Here is a 23,137-nt window from a genome sequence, read left to right as displayed (position 1 = left end):
AATTGTCAATGAAGTTTACTCCTTTTATATTGCAGGTTTTTTGCAGCCATGTATTTAGCCCAAGCAACCGTGAAAACCTGTTTGTTCCTCTTGCTGGGAGAGGTCCACTGATGAATGTTTGAACTTTCAGTCTTTTAAGTGTTTCAAAAAGTTCATTGAAATCCTTCTTAAGGAGTTCTGACTGCTCTTTATGAATATCATTCTTCCCCACATGAATGATGAGTCGATTTGCAGTCTTATGTTTCATCAGAATGTTCTGAAGTTCCCTGTTTATATCAGAAGTTGTTGCTTGTGGAAGGCAGCACATAGTTGTATCCCTGCTGCTAATGTTTCTGATTATGGAGTCCCCCACTATCAGAGTCCTGGGCTTGGCAGCGCTCTGAGCTGAGTGCCGCTGTCTGCTTGACCTTGAGCGCCAGTTAGCATCAGTGTTAGCTACTGGCCCATTCAGTCTGTGTTCGATCACATTCATCACATTTGGGGATTCCTCATTTACATTCATTAGTACTTCAAATCTGTTCTCAAGATGTATAGGCGGTGGTAGAAGACCAGTGTTTGCAATCCTTGTCAGAGCTGTATCTGGGGTAGAGGATGCTACTGCGGGAATATGTGATGCTCGTGACAATCTGATGTCTCGAGTGCCTTTTGGTCTCGCTCCCTGTTTGTGCCATCGATTAGTAAGTCGATCGGCTTGTTTCTCTACCTGTCGAGGAGCACTAGTTTCATGGGACTCACCGGTATGCTGAGGGTGTTCATGACGAAGCTCTGTTGTGTGCTCCGTCTGGTTTGATGGTCCCGTAAGTAACTTTGTTTCGAGAACTGCAATCCTTTGTAAAAGTCTGTGGCAGTTAGTGCAGCAAGTAGATTCTTGAACCTGAAGAGGCATTTTCTCTCTTATCCGTATGAATGTAGGCAATTTTGTTTTCCTTTCCCGGAATGTAAGCTGGTCGGGTAAAAGAATTCTGCGTTTTTGTAGTAATCCAAACTTTGTTGTCTGAGCACTGTGCTGTTTGCTGAAGTTAAAATTAGGTGATAAAAGGAAATAAAATATAAAAATAAAGGAGATAAAATGTAAAAGCGATAGAGCAAAGCGCGGAGCAGTAAGCAAGAGCGTCCGAACAGTAGCTGAGCAGGAAGTAGATTCTTACAAGGAGTACAAGGAGTACAAGGAGACTGTATGCTGCTCGATGGGAAAGGTTCTCTCGATGGTGTCAGTCCAAGGGAATGGACCCAGTTTCATGCGGGGTGGAGTTAGTTTTGTCATTCCTCCAGTCCCTGTTGGAGACGGGTCTGACGGAGTCAACCTTGAGGGGATATGTAGCGGCTATATCAGATCGCCATATGGACTATGGAGGCAGCACAATTGGTGTCCATCCTCTTGTGAAATGTTTTCTAAAAGGAGCTTAGGCCCATCTCAAGCTCGGTTGGTTCCCTCATGGGACTCGGGCATTGTCCTGAAAGCTCTGACAGAACATCCCTTTGAGCCATTAGACAAATTGGAGTTAGAACTTCTTACTTTGAAGACAGCCTTTCTCTTGTCTATTGCTTCAATTAGGAGGGTAAGGGACTTGCATGCCTTATCGGTACACCCTGCATGCTTGAGACTGGGGGAAGAAGATTCATCCATTTCTCTCCTTCCGAACCCATCATTCCTGCCAAAAGTTTTGCCTCGTTCTTATGTCTCCAGACCTTTGGTACTAGAACCCTTTCATCCCCCTCCTCATGATTCAGCAGAAGCAGCCAGATTACATCTAATCTGTCCAGTCAGAGCACTGAAGAGATACATTGCTTGCACTCAACAGATCAGACAGACTAATCAGCTGTTTGTCTGTTTCGGGGACCCAGTGCGAGGCCAGGTGGTGTCCAAGCAGCGGCTCGCAAGATGGGTGGTCAGGCTGACAGAACTAGCCTACCACAGCATAGGAAGGCCTCCTCCCAAGGGGGTGGTGGCCCACTCTACCAGAGGAATGGGGGCCTCTTGGGCATTATTTAAAGGGGCCTCTCTGGAAGAAGTGTGTGTAGCAGCAGGTTGGTCGTCCTCTTTGACATTTGCCAAGTTCTATCGTCTGGATCTTGCAAAGACAGTTTCATCTGCTATTCTGCAAACAGCGGAACAGGTATAAACTGCTTTATGTTAAGTTATGCTGGTGGTTTTGTTGTAAGTTATATGAAGAACTAATAAAGGTTCTGTTGCATTAATCATGTCCTGGTTATTGCCACGCTAGATTTCCCCTCATGACCTTATCTGGTACACAGTTGACCCATACTGTGGCGTGTTGACTGAGATGAAATAGAACGAAGGGTTACACAGGTAACCTAGGTTCTGTGAATGAAGTCAACACGCCACGAAGCGTGGTCACTCGGGGACTGCTTCGAGCCAGTCGGAAAAAGAGAAAGGGCCGGCTGGTTAACACCTGTATTTATAGGAGGTGATTGTAAGCGGGGCGTGGTTAATTTGATATACCGTCTCCTGACAGCTCATCCTTAGCGAGGCTGACCCATACTGTGGCATGTTGACTTCATTCACAGAACCTAGGTTACCTGTGTAACCCTTCGTTATCTAGACTAGATAAACCTGGATCAAATTAGTGGAATTGCGTGAACTTGAATTACCTTTTATAAAAACGCTTTAGCCCCAACTTATTTGTTAGGTTTATTCAAGTCAGGTTTTGGAGTTTAATCCCCACTTTTCTTAGCATCTTTTATGGAACAACCCTCAGGTTGTTAAATTCTTAATGAGCCTCACAAAGAATAACAAATAAATAAATCTAGAAATCTACCATCACTCCCTACCTAGCCACAAAACATAAGAAAAAGGGGGTTACAAAATAAAATGGCACCCACCTCCCTACAGTTCCCAAATAACAAAACAAAAGAAAGTAACAACGAACAATCAGGAGAATAACAGCTTTAAAAGGAAAAACAAATCACAAGGTGGCAATTTAAAGGTTCTAGACTGGGGCGTCTCACAATGAAGCAACAGCATTCAACAATGAGCAGGCTACAGCACAAATGCACAACAACTCCAGTTCTCAATGATTGAAAGTTCTGCTGGATTTTATGCTGCTTCCCTCCTGGATGGTAAGCAGGTGCAGCTGGGGATGCAATCAGCTACCTGCCAGAGGGAAAGAGTGGGAGGAGCCAAAGGATAGCAAGAGACACAAAACAAAAACAGAAAAAAAAAAGAAACATACCACAGTAGCTCACAAAAATATACGTCTTTGGACGTAACACTCCCACCGACAAGTTACAAACAATACCCCTAAAGAAATGTTTGTAAACTCAAGAATTAGGCATCCCCAACAACATTTATACTTTGTTATTTGCATCCTAATTGTCCACACTGTATACTCTAGAAAGTGCAACGGCTACAATATTTTCTGAACCTTTTCGGTGTTGAATGTCAAGGTTATATTCTTAAATGATTAAAGACCAGCGCATCAGACGTTGATTTGAGTTACACATTCTCCAAAGGAATACCAAGGGGCTGTGATCAGTGTTAACCACCACCGGATTACAACTACTTCCCAAGTAAACTTCGAAGTGTTGCAACGCCAAGAGTAAGGCTAAAGCCTCTTTTTCAATAGTGCTGTACCTCTGTTGACACTTGGTAAACTTCTTGGAGAAGTAACTCACAGGATGCTCTACACCAGCCGAGTCTTCTTGCAGCAATACAGCACCTGTCCCTGAAGAACTTGCATCCACCTGCAACTTGAAGGACAGAGCAAAACTTGGAGCAGAAAGGACGGGGGCATGGCACAACTGGTCTTTTGCAGCATTAAATGCACTGTTACAATCATGACTCCACACAAATTTTGGTGCACAGGAGATCTGTCAACGGGGCAACCACAGAAGCAAAGTTTTTACAGAAGCTTATGTGGTAACCAGCCATACCCAGAAATCGTTTCAGTTCTCTTTTGTTAGTAGGAATGGAAAAATTCAGTATGGCAGCAACTTTTTCTTCAACTGGCCTCACTTGCCCTTGGCCCACCTTTTTACCCAAATAGGTAACTAGCCTTCGCAAACTCACACTTCAGCAAGTTTAACGTCAATGACGCCTCAGATAACCTACTAAAAACTTGGTTAAGACTATTCAGATGGTCTTCCCAACTAGCTGAATAAATCACCACGTCATATAAGTAGGCCTCACAGTTGGTCACCCCTGACAACACGTGCTGCATTAGACGCTGGAAGGTCGCAGGTGCATTTCCCATCCCGAATGCCATAATGGAATATTGTAGGAAGTTGTCAGGGGTAACAAAAGCAGAGATTTCTGAGGCTCGAGGTGTGAATGGCACCTGCCAGTATCCTTTTAGAAGATCCAATTTGGTGACGTAACGTGCAGAACCAACTCTGTCAACACAGTCCTCTATTCGAGGTAGAGGAAAAGAGTCAGGCTTGGTGACGTTATTAACTTTGCGATAGTCAGTGCAAAAACGATAGGACGAGTCAGATTTAGGAACAAGCAAGCATGGTGAACTCCAGGGGCTCTGGCTGGGTGTAGCAAAACCATGTTGCAATAAATATTTAACCTCTGACTTCATTACTTCACGTTTATGCGGATTGACAAGGTAAGGATGTTGTTTAATGGGTACAGAGTCACCTACATCGATGTCATGTGTGAGGACAGTAGTTTGGCGGGAAACATCAGAAAACAAGGTGGGATACTCACTTATTAACTCCACTATATTTGTGCATTGGGTCTTAGGCAGGTGAGCAAGATACGAGTCTAAGTTACTCAGTACTGCAGAATTGTTCAGACATGCACAAGACATTCGGTCTTCATTTTCAATCAGATTATCCTCCAATGGACAATATGCAGTAGACAGCAGTGTAGTAGTAACCGCAGACACCACATCGGAGACAGGGATTTCGTTTGTGGCTTCGTTCGTGACATAAGCCTTAAACATATTCACAAGACACACTCGACTTTTTCTCCTACAATCTGGAGTTGAGATTACATAATCAGTGTCAGTAAGTCTTTTCTCAACAGCATAAGGACCAGTGAATTTAGCCTGCAGTGCTGACCCTGGGACCGGAAGCAAGATCAAAACCAAATCGTTGGGTTGAAAGTTGCGCTTTACACATTTCTTGTCATAACACAATTTCATCTTGGATTGTGCATTTATCAGGTGAGCTTTTGCTACCTCACAAGCCTTATGGAGACGTTACGAAAATCACTTACGCAGTCCAACACATTACTAGATACTTAGTTTTTTGATAATAACTGCTCACTTAGCAGTTTCAAAGGCCCACGAACAGTGTACCCAAACACAAGTTTCGCAGGGCTAAAACCTAACGACTCCTGCACAGTCTCTCTAGCTGCGAACATTAACAACGGCAAACCCTCAACCCAGTCTTTGCCAGTACTGAGACAATATGCACGTAGCATTGATTTTAGGGTTTGGTGAAAGCGTTCCAGCGCACCCTGGGACTCTGGATGGTATGCGTTGGATAGTTTATGTAGACTTCCAACTCTTTTAACACTTGCGAACACTTTTGACGTGAAGTTAGTACCTTGATCGGTTTGAATAACTTTAGGCAATCCAAACATTGAGCAGAACTTAACTATCTCCTTCACTACCGTCTGGGCTTTAAGAGTACGGAGCGGAACAGCTTCTGGAAACCGAGTTGCAGCACACATCAACGTCAAAACATATTGATGCCCTGATTTTGGTAATGGCCCGACACAATCCAAAATCAACCGTTCAAACGGTTCACCCACTTCCGGAATTGGATGGAGGGGAGCAGAAGGTAAAGTCTGATTCGGCTTACCCGCGAGTTGGCAGAGTCCAGGCCAAAAGAAGTATCGGGAAATGCGCTTGTAGGTTTTGTTAACCCCGAGATGGCCAGAGAGTGGATGCTCATGGGCAAGCTGCAATACCACAGAACGATAATCAGAAGGCAAAACAATTTGATAGACATCTTAAGCATCACCAACATCATGTGGCATCAAAGTACGAATGTTTAATATAATACAGTGCATGGATAATTATTAGGCAAGTTAGATATTCTGATCATCATTTTACATTTTTTGGTCTCATTATCATTTTAAAATTTCTGTAGAATTGCATCCTTCTCATAGGCTTTTCATAATTTTTGACTTTTCACTGTGAGTTAAATCTCTTTTTTTTTTGTTGCCCTTTTTACCTGTAAAAGAAAACCTGTTTATTAATTAAGCATATCGGAATATAAGGCGTTTTTCACTTCCATCCCTCGTTAACAATTATATGTCACTTATAAATGATTATATATGATCTATATTAGAAGTTAAGATTGATGTGGTTTGGAATTGGTCAAATGCAAAAAAAATATGATCATAATATCAATTTATCTAATAATTTTGCATGCACTGTTTGTTTAAATGTCAGTTTCGTAACCTTTTTTATTTGATCACTTGTTTCAGAGTGAGCCTGAAGAAATGCCACCTGAAGCAAAGATGAGGATGAAGAATATTGGCAGGTTGGATTTCATTTGAATTCAATTAAACTTAATTTTAATTGTAAGTTATACTACTGTACTGTATAATACAGTACTGTTGACAACCTTCTGATTTTCAGAGAAACGCCCACATCAGCTGGACCCAATTCCTTCAACAAAGGAAAGCAGGGATTCTCAGACCATCAGAAACTTTGGGAGAGGAAGCTTAAATCCCACACAGACAAGTAGTGTCTGGCTTCTTCCAATAGCTTGCTTTTTGGCACAGAGATATTTGTCCTATCTGTCTTTGTTTGACAAACATTGTACAAATGTATATATGTAATGAATGTTTTTTTTTTTTTTTTTTTTTTTACCATGCTGTGGTTAAAAATGCCTTCCTGTGTAAGTTGCAAATCACAACAGAGAAAATTAGCATAATCGTTATTCCTGTACAATGGTATGTGCCGCACTGCGACCCCTGTTATCATTTGCCTATAGTTTATTTGTTCTCCAGAGAAGGAATGTAGTGGTCCAGTCATTTATGTTTAAGTTTCATTCATGGTAGTGAAAGAAGTCTGTAGTTTATAAAGTCACTAATAAAGGAGAGATCTAGTGTGACACTGTGGGTCTGAATAACTTTTTTTGTTTTTGTTTTGTCATCAGCTAATCCAGTTTTGAGAGCAGAATTTACCTTGGTTAATTAAATGAAACTTCTGTCATTTACTCACATTTATGAATCATTTATGATTTTGATTTGCGTCCATTTCAAATAGCATTTTTTCAATGACTCAAAACTGTATTAACAGTCTTCAATGAGCCCGAGAGGCAGACTGATGAAGCCAGGGAAGAGCTGAAAACAGGAGACAAAGTAATGGTAAAGTGATCCAAGTTTATTTAATAATCTTAATTGCGTCTGTTTCAATGCTCAGTAAAACTTTGTCTGACCAGCACAAATTCAACAAGCGTTATTAAACAAGCAGTAGCAATGGAAAATCTCTGCTTCACAACACTGTGATGTTAAAATCCATGAAATAGAGACATCTCTAACTCGCAAAGACAACACAGCTCACAACATAAGACTAAGGTTAAACAGTAATGGAAAAATAGTATAAAATGACTGATTAGTGTAATGAGTGTATATAAATGGTTTAAATGATTAATATAAATTATTACATGATTAAATAGAATAATAAAATGATGAATGAATATTAAAGGAAATAAAACAGATACATGCAGGTTTCTACAATAAAATCCTTAGATCCTTCACTTTTCTACAATATGGACTCATAAATGATAATAATATAATATAAAATGACTGATCAATGAATGAATTAGTGCAATGAGTAAATGGTTTAAATGATTATTATAAATGATTATACGATTAAATGGAATAATAAGTTGATTAAATGAATATTAAAAGAAATAAAACAACACAAATGTATGGTTGCTCTCTACACACAAAGGTTGCTGCGAAGAATTCTTAGATCCTTCATGTTTCTTAACAAAAAGCTCAATTGCAATTTCCAAAATAAAACAACAAAAACATCATGCAAGTTTACATGTTTGTTCGTTCCCCATGTTGACTATTTCACGCTATGACCTATTGAGAGTATGTTTTATTATTATTATTATTATTATTTGTTGCATCAAAACTGAATTCTAATAGGTAGCCAAGAGGCTGCGTGCTTTCATCAGACGTTTCTGGCGACTCAGTAAGTTCTCCCGCTTTTGTCCAATGTCAAAGTCTTCTTTAAGCAGGTTGTCCACACCATCTTTATCATGCAGCAACTGCAACATGCTCCTTCGCAGCTCCAAAGCTGCTTCCTGGAGCAACATATAGCGGATCACCATTGGGATCTGGTCGGCTAGACGCTTGCTTGCAATCTAAGATAGATAAGAGCATCATATACATTGCAAATTGAGCTACCTCTGACAGCACAGAAAGCTTTAGTTAGCACAATTACCGTATAGTAGGTCTCAAGGTGCAACTTCATCTCATGCAAGGTGGCATGATTGTCTGTGCTAAAGCCTTCACTGCTGCAATTAACCCCTTCCTTAGTTTCTTCATCCTCTTCCAGCTTATCCTTTGCATCTCTCAGGCTCTGGCTGTATGTGCCATCTTGACTGTAAACAATGAGCTCCATCTTGAATTGGGTCCTCAGCATGGATTCTGCTAGGGATTCTTTATCCTGCTTGATGGCTTCAATCTTAGTCTTAGAAAGTATTAAAAAATAAATGATAAAACAACAACAAAGAACCTTTAAATCTGTTAATTTAAAGGCATAGTAATGTGATTTATTTGTATGAAATTTTAATAGCATATCTACTATAATCAATTTGTCAAACTCTGAACTTGAAAGTCGAGAAAGCCAAGGGAAAGTAGTTTGATATGAACACTTTGAATTTGTGTATTGCCAGAATCACTGGCAAAAAATCACTACCTTTGCTACTTTCAGAAGATTAGGGAATCCACTGAAGCTGTACTGGGCCAGTTTGATAAACTTCTTTGAAACCACATCTATGTTAACACAAACACAGCATTAATACTTCTTTAGCAAAAGTTAATCTTGCAAGCTCAGTTATCCAGTGAACAGTGTTGGTACGTTATTCAAAAAATAAATTAATTACTAGCTAATTACATTTGCAACCGTGTAATTAGATAACCGTACTAAAGTTTAATTATTACTAATCATTTTCTGAATTCCTTGACCAGACAACTGCTCTTTTAATTATTTTATAAAAATTATAAAAAATTGCATAAATTGTTCTTAAACTGACCAAAGTACTTAAAGGGAGAAGGTAACATAAAACAACATGCATTTTAACATTAGACTTTACATTTTGATGTTAAATCCACTATTGATTTTGTTATAGAATTGTTCTATAACTACTGTTATAGAACAGGAGTTCATTACTTAGTAATTAGTTACACCCAACACTGCCAGTGTATCCAGGTGTCATAAGAAACTGTACTGTACTAAGCTACCTTTATCCAAAGCGAGATACAAATCTACCCTCAGCAATTTAAGGTTACATGCCTTATTCTGTAAGACCAAATGAGTTGTTTATGAGTTGTCTTTCTTTGATATTTATCCATAGGCAGCAAAACTCTGTACCTACAAATGCACTACATAAACCTGAAAGTTCAGTGTGGCTAAAATGGATTTAGATTCCCTGGTTCTTGGTATTCTTGACACTTTCACCCTTATTCAAAGATTCCACCTTTAAAACAACAGTTCTAGAGAATGGCCTTATCTATCTTTAGAATACCAAAGGGTCTGTGCACAAAGTGAATTCCATATGAAAAAATTCAACACATTTATTAAATGATTAAAAACTGTAGAAATGGAGTGGGTGGGATTTAAAAATATAAAAAACAACACAAACCAGAGATGGTCTTCAGCATCATTAAGGTAGTTTCTTCCAACAGCTTGATCTGTTCGCCAACAATATTTTCAAAGGTCTTGTAATTGATGAATCCTGGAAGCTCTCTTCCCCGATACTTGGCTTCATATATTGAAACTTCGTTCTTAATCCCATTTATGGCTGCAAATGATTTATGAATGATGTCAGAAGATGCTCTCACGTTTACATTACCACAGAATATATTTTTCAAAAATCTGTCAAGGGTGATTAAACTCAAACAGCTTTTCATACATTGAAGAACATTGATGAAGAAAATGAAAGGTCCTGTTCACACCTGTTATTGAGATGTGTTTTGGTCGATCGGATCACAAGTGGACGCTGCTGAATAAACGAGGCCTAGGAAGCTTTAGCTTTTTTAGTCATCACTTTTGACCACTTTCAGAGGTAGTCGAAAACGCATTCAACCCGATTGTGTGTAAACGTTCATGTAGTCGAATGCGTTTAAATAACCACAAAAGACAGCCTACTATCAGTTCGCTGAAGACGAAAGACAAAAACGCACCAAGCACAATGTTCTCTAACTGTTCCTGATTTCTAAAACACACTCACAGCATTCACCGTGGTCTTGGGGTTATCAGAGCAGAAACGAAAGCTGCTGCACTCCGTGTGTTTTTCTGTTGTCTCCAGTCCTCACCTCGAAGAAATCAGGACAGAAGTGATTGTAAGTGGACAAAAAAGACGAAATATAACGTAAAGAGGAATGTGTCTCCCTCGTCTACTTGTGATCCAATCAACCAAAACGCATTTTAATAGAAGGTGTAAACAGGGCCAAAGTTGTCAAAAAATCCAGACACGACTGTTCCCTTTCAAAAGCTTCTCTCTATGCTAAGCTGATTCTAGCGCTACAAACACGCCAATTAAATTGGCCTTAACCTCTGATGGTGACATCATTGGAATGTGCGCTCATCAGAAGCTACAAATAGATGTGCAACATGTGCGTCTTTCAGGTTTCTTTGTCTTCAGAGGCCGCACTGTGTGAGTGTGTGTGTGTGTGTGTGCGCTACACTTTCTGTCTTCACGCTTGCATGCTAGAAGTTAGTTTCCAGCTTTTAGTGTGCAGAAATGTCTCTCTGTCTGTGAAAGAGAAAAAGAGAGAAAACATCATGCAAAGTAAGCATTGTGTGCTTCCTTGTTCATGGCCCATGCCTAGACACATAAGTTTTGCTTTGTGTGTTTGGGGGAAAAGCATGCTGCTCTTGCATTGGAGCACGGCGATTGTGAGCACTGAACTGTCCACCGTTAAAGTGCATTGCACTCACGAGTCATTTTGGCTGAGGATCAAGAGGCAGGTCCGTCCCTATTGCTAGCTCTCTCTCATCCAGATGTCCTCTTGCCTGATTCCGAAGCACACCCCAGCACCCCTTGGGCTCGGGCAGAGGACAGTGCATCTCTTATTTCTGGCGAAATGGATTTCGAGTGCCGCCTCACTGGTGTTACACTGGCTACAGGAACAAAATTTAGCTGAAAGCTGAAATTCCAGACCGTGTTTGCTTGTCTGATTGATATTTGGTTGCATTTAATGCTGAGGAATTAAATGATAAATACTCATCTAATTTCAGAAGTTAGAAGCTTGTATTAATATACTGTCTGGCTGTTCTTTGGCTACATTTAATTCTGAAGAATTAAATAGTGAAATAGAAAAAAAAAGTACTTTAGAGCGCCGCCTCGGAGCACTCCTCCCATGATAATAAAGCGGATGAGAAGTTACTGAAACGTGGTGAATCGTGCAGTGGCCAGATTACAGCTAGACTGCCCCTTTTTGAGGACCTCCATGACGTTACTCTTTCTAGGGGAAAACCTCATTCTTTACGTGTCTTTGTGACTTCAACTTATTCGACTATTGTGGGTGCAAGGGCACGTGGTTATGATGATGCCTCTGTCCGAAGAGACGCTCGAGGACTATCTCTTCTATGGGAGCTCATCATCACTTAAAAGTCAGCTCTTTTTAGCGCTGAGGGAGGGCTTTTCAGTTGGCGAGTCAAGCTGGCGACAGGCGTACCAGACTGACATGCTGAAAGAAAGGCTCAAAGGCAGAGTGTGGCGAGTCGTGCTCACCCTTGTAAAGACTGGGGACCGGCTTGTCGCACTTAGCAATAGACCTGACCTCAGGACCTTTTGTTTCAAAAAAGAAAAAGTCCTAAGGATTTTTGTGCCCAGGTCTGTGGGGATGTTTGCAAACATGCTTTACAGTCAGTCATACACAAAGGTGTTCCCATAGCATTAGAATTAGCACAGCATCTCGTTCCCATCTTTTTCAGGGAACAGGATTACAGTCAAGTAACCCGAGACATTTCAATTAAAGCATCAGAAAGTGCTCATTAGTAAAAATAATAATAATAATAATAATAATAATAATAATAATTTACTTAGATTAAGTTAGAAATTTTGTTTTTTTAATTAACTGATTGAAACTGCTATAAAGGGGGATACAGCAGATGTGAATATGGTATTTTTAGTATTTTTAAGCAAAGTATTTAAAAATACTTAAAAAGTATTTTTAAGCAAAAAACAAACAAAAAAGGTGGAGATACCACTTGCTTCACTTACATGATTTTCCAGAGTCAACCAAGAAGCCATTCCAATTTGCAAATTCTTCACGAAGTTCTGGAAAAATCAGTAGATCTGGTGCACATTTAACCGCTTCTCCATTGGTCAGGTTAAGGGTATCACATGTGAAATCTGTAAGTTTCTAAATTCAGAGACTAAATATGACTAAATATTCATACTTTGATACTGTGTAGATTTTAATGCTGAACTCACATCACTAAGAAACTTCAGTTTTTCTGCAGGGTCTGATGGGGGTCCGTTACAATATTTATCCAGCTCCTTTTGTGTTTCAGTGAGCTTCTCATTGATTTGCTTTTCTAAATTAGGCAATGATTTCTATATAGCAGATTAGTCATATGAAAATAAGATACAGTATGTTTATTATTAGTCTAAAAATTATGTAGGTCTCTTTTGTAAAAAACAAAAAACAAAACAAAAAACTATTTCACCTGAATGTGATGAACCAACTCAATTGTTAGCTTCTCAGCCAACTTAGGAATAGTTGCAAAACCTTCTTCATAGAGTTTGCTGGGAGAAGAAGCAAAACAAAAAACAATGTATTACAGTGAGCTGTGACTGAACATAACACCCCTCATTTTATAAAATCCCAAATAATGGGTACTAATTTGCATGTGTACTTCGTGGGCAGACTTCAGGTGATTAAGAAATGCTATGCAAATAACCACAAATACAAATAACACCCTCCAAGAGGAGGAAAAATCTTTAGCCATACCGCTTACATAAGAGTTCTCACTACAGTGGAAAATGTTTTCCGGAAAATAAGACACAGTCTTTTATCATCTGAAACGTCCTGCGACTTATAGGCCTATTCCAATGTTATTTATATAACACTATTATTGTCATGCATGCAAAACATAGCTAGTAGTTCAAGTTTTGCTTTAAATAGCCTAAATGTGTTTAGGCTTACCATTTATAATGTTGTTTAATAAATGCCACTATAATTTATTTTTGTTTTATACCTATAATTTTCATCCCTGTCCTGTTCTGAATAATGGTAAATTTAAAGGTTTTGTTATGGAGCGAGGGGAACTAAAATACATATTTATAGTGTTTATAATGTATGTCGTTTAATGTATTGGTATTTTACATGATTTCTGAATGTAATAATAATAAAATATGAGATATACAACAACATGTGTGTTTTTTTCTCAACAATGCAATTCTGTGATAAACCATTTCAGCTTGAATCTAAAAAAATAACTAAATTTAAACATATATTTACCTGAAATGAGAATGGTCTTTGAAGAAGGCATTCTCTTTTTCTATGGCCTCATTAAGAGTGATCTGATCGCAAATATCCCATTGTCCCCTGCACTTTACAATCATGTAGCCTTTAGTAAGGTGAATGACCTCATTGTGCACAATGTCTACCACTGTCCCTTCAGTGCCCTTATCCACCAGATCCGGCTTTGTTAAAATGCCTGTAGGAAACAAACAGTAGTAATACAGAGTCTGATTCAGTATGATTTGTTGCAGGGCATTGCAATGAGTAATGCACACCTAAAGTTCTTTCGCCCTCAGGGTCCTCCTCCTGAGCCATCTGCAGTGCTTCTGTGGTCGCGATGTCAACATTGCATGGCACCACAACCAGGTTGATTGTTTCTTGATTTGTAATAAACTTCCTGATCAGTCTCTTACTCTAGAAGAAATGCATTTGATTAATATTTCTGTGCCTTTAAACAGACCATGACATCACAATGGTCTTTGCAACAAAATGTCATATGAAAAATATGATAAATGTAAAAAAGCCTACTTTTGGCAGCCAAAAAAGTTCTTTATTGCAAACATAATGAGAAAGTTAAATTTACCTGATCTCCAATATTCTCAGGTTGGCCATTGACTGCCACTCGTGCAATCCCGGGGAGGTCAATGAGAGTGAGGTCAGGGACATTGGCAGAGGTGATCTGCAGACTGATGAGTTCTTCACTAATGCCAACACCTGCTCCAGCCATCTCATCCTGGGCTACAAACATAATAAGTGTAGCGTTTGAATGTAATCAAGATGCTCAGTTGTGTTTTAGGCATCATAAACCTTCTCCCTTTCCAACCTTAAATCACAGACCTGGTGCCTAACAGTCTATGGATAATGTGCTCTGGAAGATGGGTATCACATTCCTTGATGGCACTTTCAAGAGTTTCAAAGGCATTCCAGGGAGATGGATGACTCCCCATCATTAGGTGCCACAATACCAATACCTTCAAGTTACTTTTTTTTTATATTCCCCTGCTGTTCTCCTGAAGAACTCATCGGAATCTTCAAGCTCACTCCTAACGAGCTCATCAAGAATATTAGAAAAATATTATCAAAATAAAATAAAACAAGCTTTCTGGACAAGAAAAAAAGTCTAATTTTAGGGCTTTGGGTCATTTTGACCAATGAGAGAAAGTTACAAAGTGCGAAGGAAGGATGTTCTTTGTTCTGTCTCTTTTTCTTTACTTTTCTCCGTTCTGTATATATGTGTTTTGCTTAGTGTAGTTAGTTTCTGTTAGACCCTTTATACACAGGATTGATTCTTGGTTTCCGGCTCACAAATCAAAGTCACTTAAGCATTTGATGTTCACTTGCATTTTGTACTGTTAGTACAGAAAGTTACCCTTCTTGGCCATGCAGGAGAATAATTTTTCTTAGAGTTAAAATGATTGTGCTGTCTGTTTGGTGGATAAACAGATCAATCGACTGTAATGTTAATTAAGCTAGAAAGCTGATTTAAATATTCATGATTAATTATAACCCATTATAATTAATTCTACATATTTTCCTTTTGAGCTAATTTGCTACTTTTGAAGACATTAAGAAATGCTGTAAGGATACATTCTATGCATTTTCTACCTTTGCGAATCTTTTTCTCCACTTCTGCTGGGTCATTAATGTCTTCCTCGTGGTTCTTGTAACTGATTGTCCCATGCCATTTGTCCTCGCCTTTAGTTCTTATCATCTTGAGCTCAAGAGGGCACCGTGTAACAATTCCTATACAAAACACGAAAGAGTGGATGCCAGACAAATGCTGAATTCAGAACTGCATACTAGTGTACTACTCATACTATTTTTATCATATCTTTCTATGGCAGGAATAGTAAGTGTATATGCTAGTATGCGAATCCGAATTCAGTATTATTTTTACCATGTGCATGCAGATTCCATATAGTAATCATTCAATATCATGTCTAAGATACCATCACTGTGCCATAGCATTTGTTGGTAAGGCTGTAGTCATTAAATAACATTTATATTTTACATATCTACGTATCTATGTTTTAGTTTTATATATATATATATTTAATATTTTTCATGTGTTCTTCTTACCACTACCCCTGGGTAACGCTACTCCTGACAGCGCCTCTAGAATAGAACTCTTTCCTGAGCTTTGGTCTCCAATGACGGCGATGGCAGGCAACGCCAGGTCCTTTTCGACTCCCAAAGACCGTAAACTGTCGATGGTGTCGATGCAAGGGCGGATTTTTTCCTCATATTGCTGACTGAACGAATAGCTAATTTTCTCCATCTTTAACAATGTTGAAATGTCAAAATAATACAGAAAATATTTCACGTCGATTTAACAGCTGCTGTCGGTTTGTGCACTCTTCGATAGGATGTCTCAAAGTGATGCTGTTTCAAAGTGAATCCCAGCAGTTTTATACTCTAGTTAGAGGAACTCATCATACAGGCGAAAAAAAAAAAATACTAAGTAAGTCTGCATACCAGCAGATCCTGTTTTAAGTTACATAGCGATCTTGTCTTATTCTTGCTAACACTTTACAATATGGGTGCAGGTGCACTATATGCATCACTGCAAAAAAATAAAATAATAATAATAATAACAATAATCTGTTAAATAAAGGTAAAATACTGGAAAACAAAATCCATTTTAAAGCTGTCGTAGTCATAAATAACACTACGTGAACTCTAAGCATATTGAAGTTGATAAATAAATAAAAATCAGTTCAGACATTTTACAACATTTTGAACCTCCATGTCTCCAGGCATTCGTTACCCATTTTTCACCATAAAATCATATGTGTTCTGTTTTACAATCACCATATGTTAGCCATATCACCAGATTCAGTGCTGTGAAAAAGTAAAAATACAGGAAAACACATCATTCAGGAGTTCAATGGCCTTTTTAAATAATTAAAACTAGAAGTATCTCTTAACTGTAAGACTACTTTTATTATGTAAACTACATTATACTGCATGTTACATACATATGTGTGGGCGAGTGGCAGGGGAACACGGTTGCATGAACAAGACAGTTCAGAGGCAGGGCCGGATTAAGAATTCAGAGGCCCCTGGGCACAATGTCTTGTAGGCCAAAATAAATATATAAAATATAGCCTATAAAATAAATGAATAATTAACAAAAACAATAATTATTATACATTCACATATATATATATATATATTAAATTTTCAATATGGCTCTTAAATTTCCAGCCCCTAATTGACAGGCAGGCAGACTGACGATTGACCTTTTCACCAACAACAATGGAGCCATATTGATATAGCCTACTCATATTTTGCACCTCTTCAAAGATATTAAATGTCTATTATCTATTTACTGAAATGTCCATAACTTGTGCATATAGCAGAGAAACACTCTTAGATATTTGAGGCATAGTCCATTTCACAGATAACACATAACTTGTCAACAGGCCTTTCCAGGTAGGCCTATTGGTCTTGGTTTTAACCAACGTGTCTTATAAGCCCTTTTTTTTTTATCAGGGAACACTTTAATGATTCTTCCAAAGACCCATGAATTTCTTGGGGAAGAGTCATCTATTATTAGGAAACTGAAAGGTTGTTCTTAACTTGAGTCCATTTTTGACACTCTTGGAGCAATGGTAAATTGTCGGTATTTTGCTTGTTATGTTATGTTTTGGCCTCTAGAGGTCCTCATGGTACTCTCATGCCCAGCTTACTCAACATGTAATTAGTGTTATTAGGTTCACATGTGTCTCATTCAGATGTGTGTATTTAAGTCAAGATAATAAGGGTGTCTGCAAAAAGATTGTAAGAGAGGAACTTAAAATAATTCTTAAATTCAGAAATGAAGAGGTGCATATTAATCTAAGTCCAATAGTGATAACAGGCATTCCAATTGACGAAGATCTAGAAAAACTCAAGCGAAATATTTCTGGAGGGGAAGTGAGTAGAATAAAAAGGTTGCAAAAAACAATGAATGGGGAAAGGATTGATAGTTTGTCAGTTATTTTGGAGTTTCAGGAATCAGTGCTTCCAGAAATTCTTCTAACAAATTGCTTCTAACAAATTAAGGAAGGGATGAGGTTAAGTATGTATGGGTAAGAATTAGAAAGGGTTGGAACATTTACGTTTTTGGGAGTTATTTTCGATTCACGGTTAACATGGGCAGACCATACAAGGACAATAGAAGAAAAATGCAAAAAATGTATTAATGTGATGAGATGTTTGACAGGTCGGGAATGGGGAACTAGTTGCTCAGCATTAAAAACAATATATGTGGCATTGATAAGATCTATGTTGGATTACGGCAGTGTAGCTTATGGAGCAGCAGCCAAGTCTCTTTTAAAGAAACTAGATGTGATTCAGGCACAGGCATTAAGAGTGTTCAGTGGCGCTTTTAAAACATCACCATTATGCACTACAGGTAGAAATGGGAGAAATGCCATTAGAATTAAGAAGGATGCAGCTGATTGACTAATTTGCAGGGAGATAATAATTTCCACCCCACAAAAGTGTTGCAGGAGACCTGGGAGAACGAAAGATATAACAGAGATCATTTTAGTCGGGTAGGCAATGAGGTAGCATTTGAATTTGGAGTGTTTTATATGAAGATGAGCTCTACAGTTGTATATCTGATGGTGGCTCCATGGGTTTGAATGGCCTGATATTGACTGGTATTTGTTAGAGTTAAAAAGGAAAGAAAATGATCAAATAGATTTGGTAAGTGCATTCAAATACCACATAAATAAAGATTATAATGAATTCAGACATATATAGACATAATGGTACTAAGAAACCTGAGACAGGAGTGACCGGATATGGGGTGGCAATACCAGCTAAAGGAATAGGAATTAATAGAAGAACATCAGATTTTTTAGGAGTATAAACACAGTGGAAATGGTGGCAGTTTTAGTTGCATTAAGGTGGGTGGGAAAAAAAGACAAGAAAATGTGCTGATATGCTCTGATTCATCCTCAGTCCTTGTGAGTTTAAGGTCTTTTTACTCAAAAAGCCGCCAAGATGTATTATATGAAGTCCTTCAGTCAGTTACGAGGATAACAAAACAGGGAGGACATATATTGGCAAACAAACTTGTATTTTGATTTGGACTTCTTTTTCTCCTGTTGATGTTAGCTAGGGAGTTTGCTTATTTTGCTGTACTTTAGTTTTCTTTTAGTTTAGGTAGTTTGGTGAATGAGGAGTTAGAATTTTAGGCTAGATATTTGGGTTATTGTTGTGAAAAGAATCTGGGGCTGGAGACGTGGTGGTTTCATACTGTTGTACACTCATTCACCACCATCTATTTTGCTCTTGTGTTTCTCGACCAATCAGGAAATCATAACACTTGGTATTCATTCAAATTCTAAGAATCCACTTTTGAGGCAACAGTTCTAGAGAACGGCCATATCCTTCTTCAGAATGACAAAGGTCCCACGTGCACAAAGTGAGTTCTGTGTGAACATATCGGGATTGATCAATTACAGTATCTTTGAAAAATTTGCCAGGGAACAGAACAAGCTTTTGAAAGAATCTGCCATAAAGATGCTGAAGACCATCTCCGGTTTGGTTGTTTTTTAATATTTAAAATCCCACCCTCTCCATTAGCATATAACATTGCTGTCCAAACAATACAGAACCCCACTGAGAAAACACTTATTTTTTATTTGTGTCTGTTGCAGATAGAGGACAACTATCTGAACATTCTACACATTCAATTCAGTTGATTATGGAATTTTGTGGTGCCATGAAGTTTCATTTTTAACGTGTTGAAACAAGTTCTGCTGCCTCACCGATACTCTGATAAGATACTACCATGTAAATTTAATTTTCAACATTTGTTAAAATACAAGTTCTGTTAGCTCGCAGATACTCTGATAAGATACTATGATAAGATACTACAATGAATTGCTTAAGACTTAAAAGTAGCACAAGAAGCTTTTTCAGTACATCTTGGACTAGTGAGTGCATTCATATTGCAATAAGAGGCACTTCAGGGGCTAAACGTATAGCTTCACAAACAGCTGATAAAGGGCCAGTGCACAAAGTTAGATATCAGTGTAAGAGGCAGACTGAGGAAGCCAAGGAAGCGCTGAAAGCAGGAGATGAAGTGATGGTAAAATAAGCAAAGTTTATTTAATAATCTTTGTTGCGTCTGTTTCAATGCTCAGTAAAACTTTGTCTGACCAGCACAAATTCAACAAGTGTTATTATACATGCAGTAGCAATGGAAAATCTCCGCTTCACAACATTGTCCTGTGATGTTAAAACCCTTTAAATGGAGACTTATCTTTTATCTTTTATCTCTTATATTTAATTTGCAAAGACAACACAGCACACAACATAAAACTAAACAGTAATGGAATTGTTTTGTTTTTTATAAAACATTATAATATAATATAAACTAATTGATCAATGAATGAATCAAATGTAATGAGTATATAAATGGTTTAAATTATTATTATAAGTGATTTTATGATTAAATATTGTTGCATTAAAATTGTTGCAATCCACTATATATAGTTAATTCTAAAAGGTAACAAAGTCGCTGCATGCTTTCATCAGACATTTCTGGCGGCTCCGTAAGCTCTCCCGCTTTTGGCGAATGTCAAAGTCCTCTTTAAGCAGGTTGGCATCATCTTTTTCTTGATGTTCCTTTCCAGCTCCAAAGCTGCTTCATAGATTAGCAGATAGCGAATCACCATTGGGATCTGGTCACCAAGATACTTGCTTGTAATCTGGTAAGATAAATAACACAGCATCTCAGATATACATTACAGTTTGAGTTATCTGATATTTATCAAAGAAAGCTTTAGCTGGCACACTTACAGTGTAGTAGGACTGAAGGTGAAACCTCATCTCAGGCAAGGGGGCATGATTGTCTGTGCTAATGCCTTTGCTCAGGGTTTTCATCCATTTCCAGTTTATCATTTGCATCTTTCAGGCTCTGGCTTTAGAACTTTAGAATTCTTTACGAGTATTGAGAAAACAAAACAAAAAATCTTTAAATCTGATGATTGAAAGGCAATTTAGACTGAAAGTTTATCACAGAAAATTAATTATTTGTTTTTGTGAAATGTAAAAGCATAAAAAAAAAAAAAACTTATAATCAATTTCAAACTGTCCACTTGATAGTTCAAGAAAGCCAACTGAAAGTAGTTTGATATGAACACTTTGAATTTTTGTATTGACAGATTTATTGGCATAAAAAAAAAAATACTTCAGCTATTTTCAGAAGATTAGGTAATCCATTAAAGCTGCCAGGGCCAGTTGGATAAACATCCTTGTAACCACATCTATGAAAACATGAACACACTGTTACAGTTTTTCTTATAAAAAATATATACAGTATATAACTCAAAACCTTAAACACAAAACCAAATATTCAAACTACACTCGGAGAACTCTTCTGGCAAAATCTACTGTAATAAGCCACCTTTATCCAAAGTGAGATGTAAATTTAATCTAAGGGAAATCTGCCCGGATTAATTTAAGTGTAATATGGTGACCCCCTTAGGTGGGTTTTACATTCTGTGTGGGTGGATGGAGCGGGGCGGAAGTTAAGCTCACGGCCCCTTGAAAATCGCGGAGATTTCCCTTTGGAGCTGGGCAGAAGATTAAGCTCACGGCCCGTTTAAAAACATGGAGATTTCCCTTTACTTCCGTTTTTCCTACAGCATGGTATGCAGGTTGAATTCTTCTGTGTCGCAAGAAGAGCTATCAAGTATGCATTAAGCATTGAGCTGGTATTAAGTGCCGTAGACCAGTCTGAAATTCCCTTTTAACTCTGGGTGTGGGCCTGAGGGTGTTCAACTGTATTAACACATTTCAAGGTATGTTATTGCACTGATATGTTGCCGCATAATTTTTTGTAGGCGTTTATTAATGGTGACTCGTTTATATAGCGTAATGCAGGCAGTATTTGTGGTTTGTTCACCGCTCTTACTGAGGGCCAGTCAATTGTGCTGCAGATAAGTTTATATGGTATTTTGTAAGTTGTTTGCCGCCTAAAGAATTTTAGATTTAGTGTACGTGTGGTTAATGACCAAATTAGGTAATTATTCTATAGAAATATTTCCGCTGTTTAGGTGAGTTCTCGAGAAAATAAACAAACCTTCAGTATTTATTTGAAACAGTGGCTAAACTAACAAAAAATAAAGCTTCAAGCCCAAAAGTTTTCAAGCAGCATAGCAGTAATGACTTTATGAACTTCTTCACTTATAAGATTGATAATATCAGAGAGAAAATTATTACTATGCAACCGTCTACTACAGTATCACATCAGGGAGTGCATTGTAATCTCCCTAAGGAAAAAATCGATTCATTCATTACTATAGGAGAGGAAGAATTTTCTAAACTTGTTAAATCATCTAAATCGACAACATGTATGTTAGACCCTATACTGACTGAAAGAAATGCTTCCAGAGGTCACAGATCCTCTTCTTAATATCATTAATTCATCTTTGTCATTGGGATACGTACCAAAAACTTTTAACCTGGCTATGATTAAACCACTTGTTAAAAAAAAAACACAACTTGATCCTACAGAATTAATCAATTACAGGCCGATCTCGAATCTACCTTTTCTGTCAAAGATACTAGAAAAGGCAGTATCTTCACAACTATGTTCCTTTTTAGAAAGAAATGCTATCTGCAAGTATTTTTAGTCAGGATTTAGACCGTACCATTGTATTGTACAGCTCTCATTAGAGTCACAAATGATTTGCTCTTATCATCCGATCGTGATTGTATCTCTCTATTAGTGTTACTCGATCTTAGTGCTGCATCTGACACTATCGACCACAACATTCTTTTAAATAGATTCAAATTATGTTGGCATTAGTAGAATTGCATTAGCATGGTTTAAATCATACTTATCTGACCGTTATCAGTTAGTAGCAGTAAATGAAGAGATGTCTTATCGATCACAAGATCAGTATGGCGTACCACAAAGCTCAGTACTAGGACCGTTGCTGTTCACTCTGTACATGCTACCCTTGGGATATATCATTAGGAAGCATGGTATTAGTTTTCACTGTTATGCTGATGATACACAGCTCTATATTTCTTCACACCCTGACAAAACTTACCAATTCACAAATATAACGGAATGCATAGCTGATATAAAAAACTGGATGACTAGCAGCTAAACTAATCTAAAATACTGTCTAACACTTGATGGCTGCTCTGTTAAGTCTTCGTCGTTGGTTAGGAACCTGGGTATGCTCTTTGATACCAATCTTTCATTTGAAAGTCACGTGTCTAGCATCTGTAAAACCGTATTTTTTCATCTTAAAAATATATCTAAATTACGTCATATGCTCTCAATGGAAAATGCAGAACAATTAGTTCATGCGTTCATGACATTAAGGCTAGATTATTGTAATGCTATTATGGGTGGTTGCGCTGCACGCTTAATAAACAAACTACAGCTGGTCCAAAATGCAGCAGCTCGAGTTCTTACCATAACCAGGAAGTATGACCATATTAGCCCGGTTCTGTCAACACTGCATTGGCTCCCTATTA

At 38.0% G+C, this 23,137-nt stretch overlaps 2 protein-coding genes across 2 annotated transcripts in view; one reads left to right on the top strand and one right to left on the bottom strand.

Annotated features, from left to right (window-relative positions):
* pcnp (PEST proteolytic signal containing nuclear protein) overlaps positions 1-6,771 on the top strand; it is a 33,261-nt gene extending 26,490 nt beyond the window's left edge. The window contains exons 5-6 of the mRNA XM_084100067.1: positions 6,407-6,462; positions 6,561-6,771. Coding sequence (XP_083956193.1) covers positions 6,407-6,462; positions 6,561-6,669 — 165 coding nt within the window. The 3' untranslated portion in view covers positions 6,670-6,771. The remainder of the gene's footprint in view (positions 1-6,406; positions 6,463-6,560) is intronic.
* A 1,308-nt stretch (positions 6,772-8,079) lies between these two features.
* LOC311068326 (interferon-induced GTP-binding protein MxB-like) lies at positions 8,080-15,917 on the bottom strand (the record flags this gene model as incomplete). Its single annotated transcript, XM_084090709.1, has 12 exons — positions 8,080-8,304; positions 8,385-8,633; positions 8,862-8,938; positions 9,808-9,966; positions 12,394-12,535; positions 12,607-12,729; positions 12,843-12,921; positions 13,637-13,835; positions 13,915-14,053; positions 14,223-14,377; positions 15,245-15,382; positions 15,719-15,917. The coding sequence occupies 12 exons, from the start codon at positions 15,915-15,917 to the stop codon at positions 8,080-8,082; spliced, it is 1,884 nt and encodes a 627-aa protein (XP_083946835.1).
* Positions 15,918-23,137: the final 7,220 nt, after the last annotated feature.

This window comes from Abramis brama, assembly GCF_963993115.1.
Source record: "Abramis brama genome assembly, chromosome: 2".
Taxonomy (NCBI): Eukaryota; Metazoa; Chordata; class Actinopteri; order Cypriniformes; family Leuciscidae; genus Abramis; species Abramis brama.
This window is presented reverse-complemented; position numbering and strand designations above follow the sequence as displayed.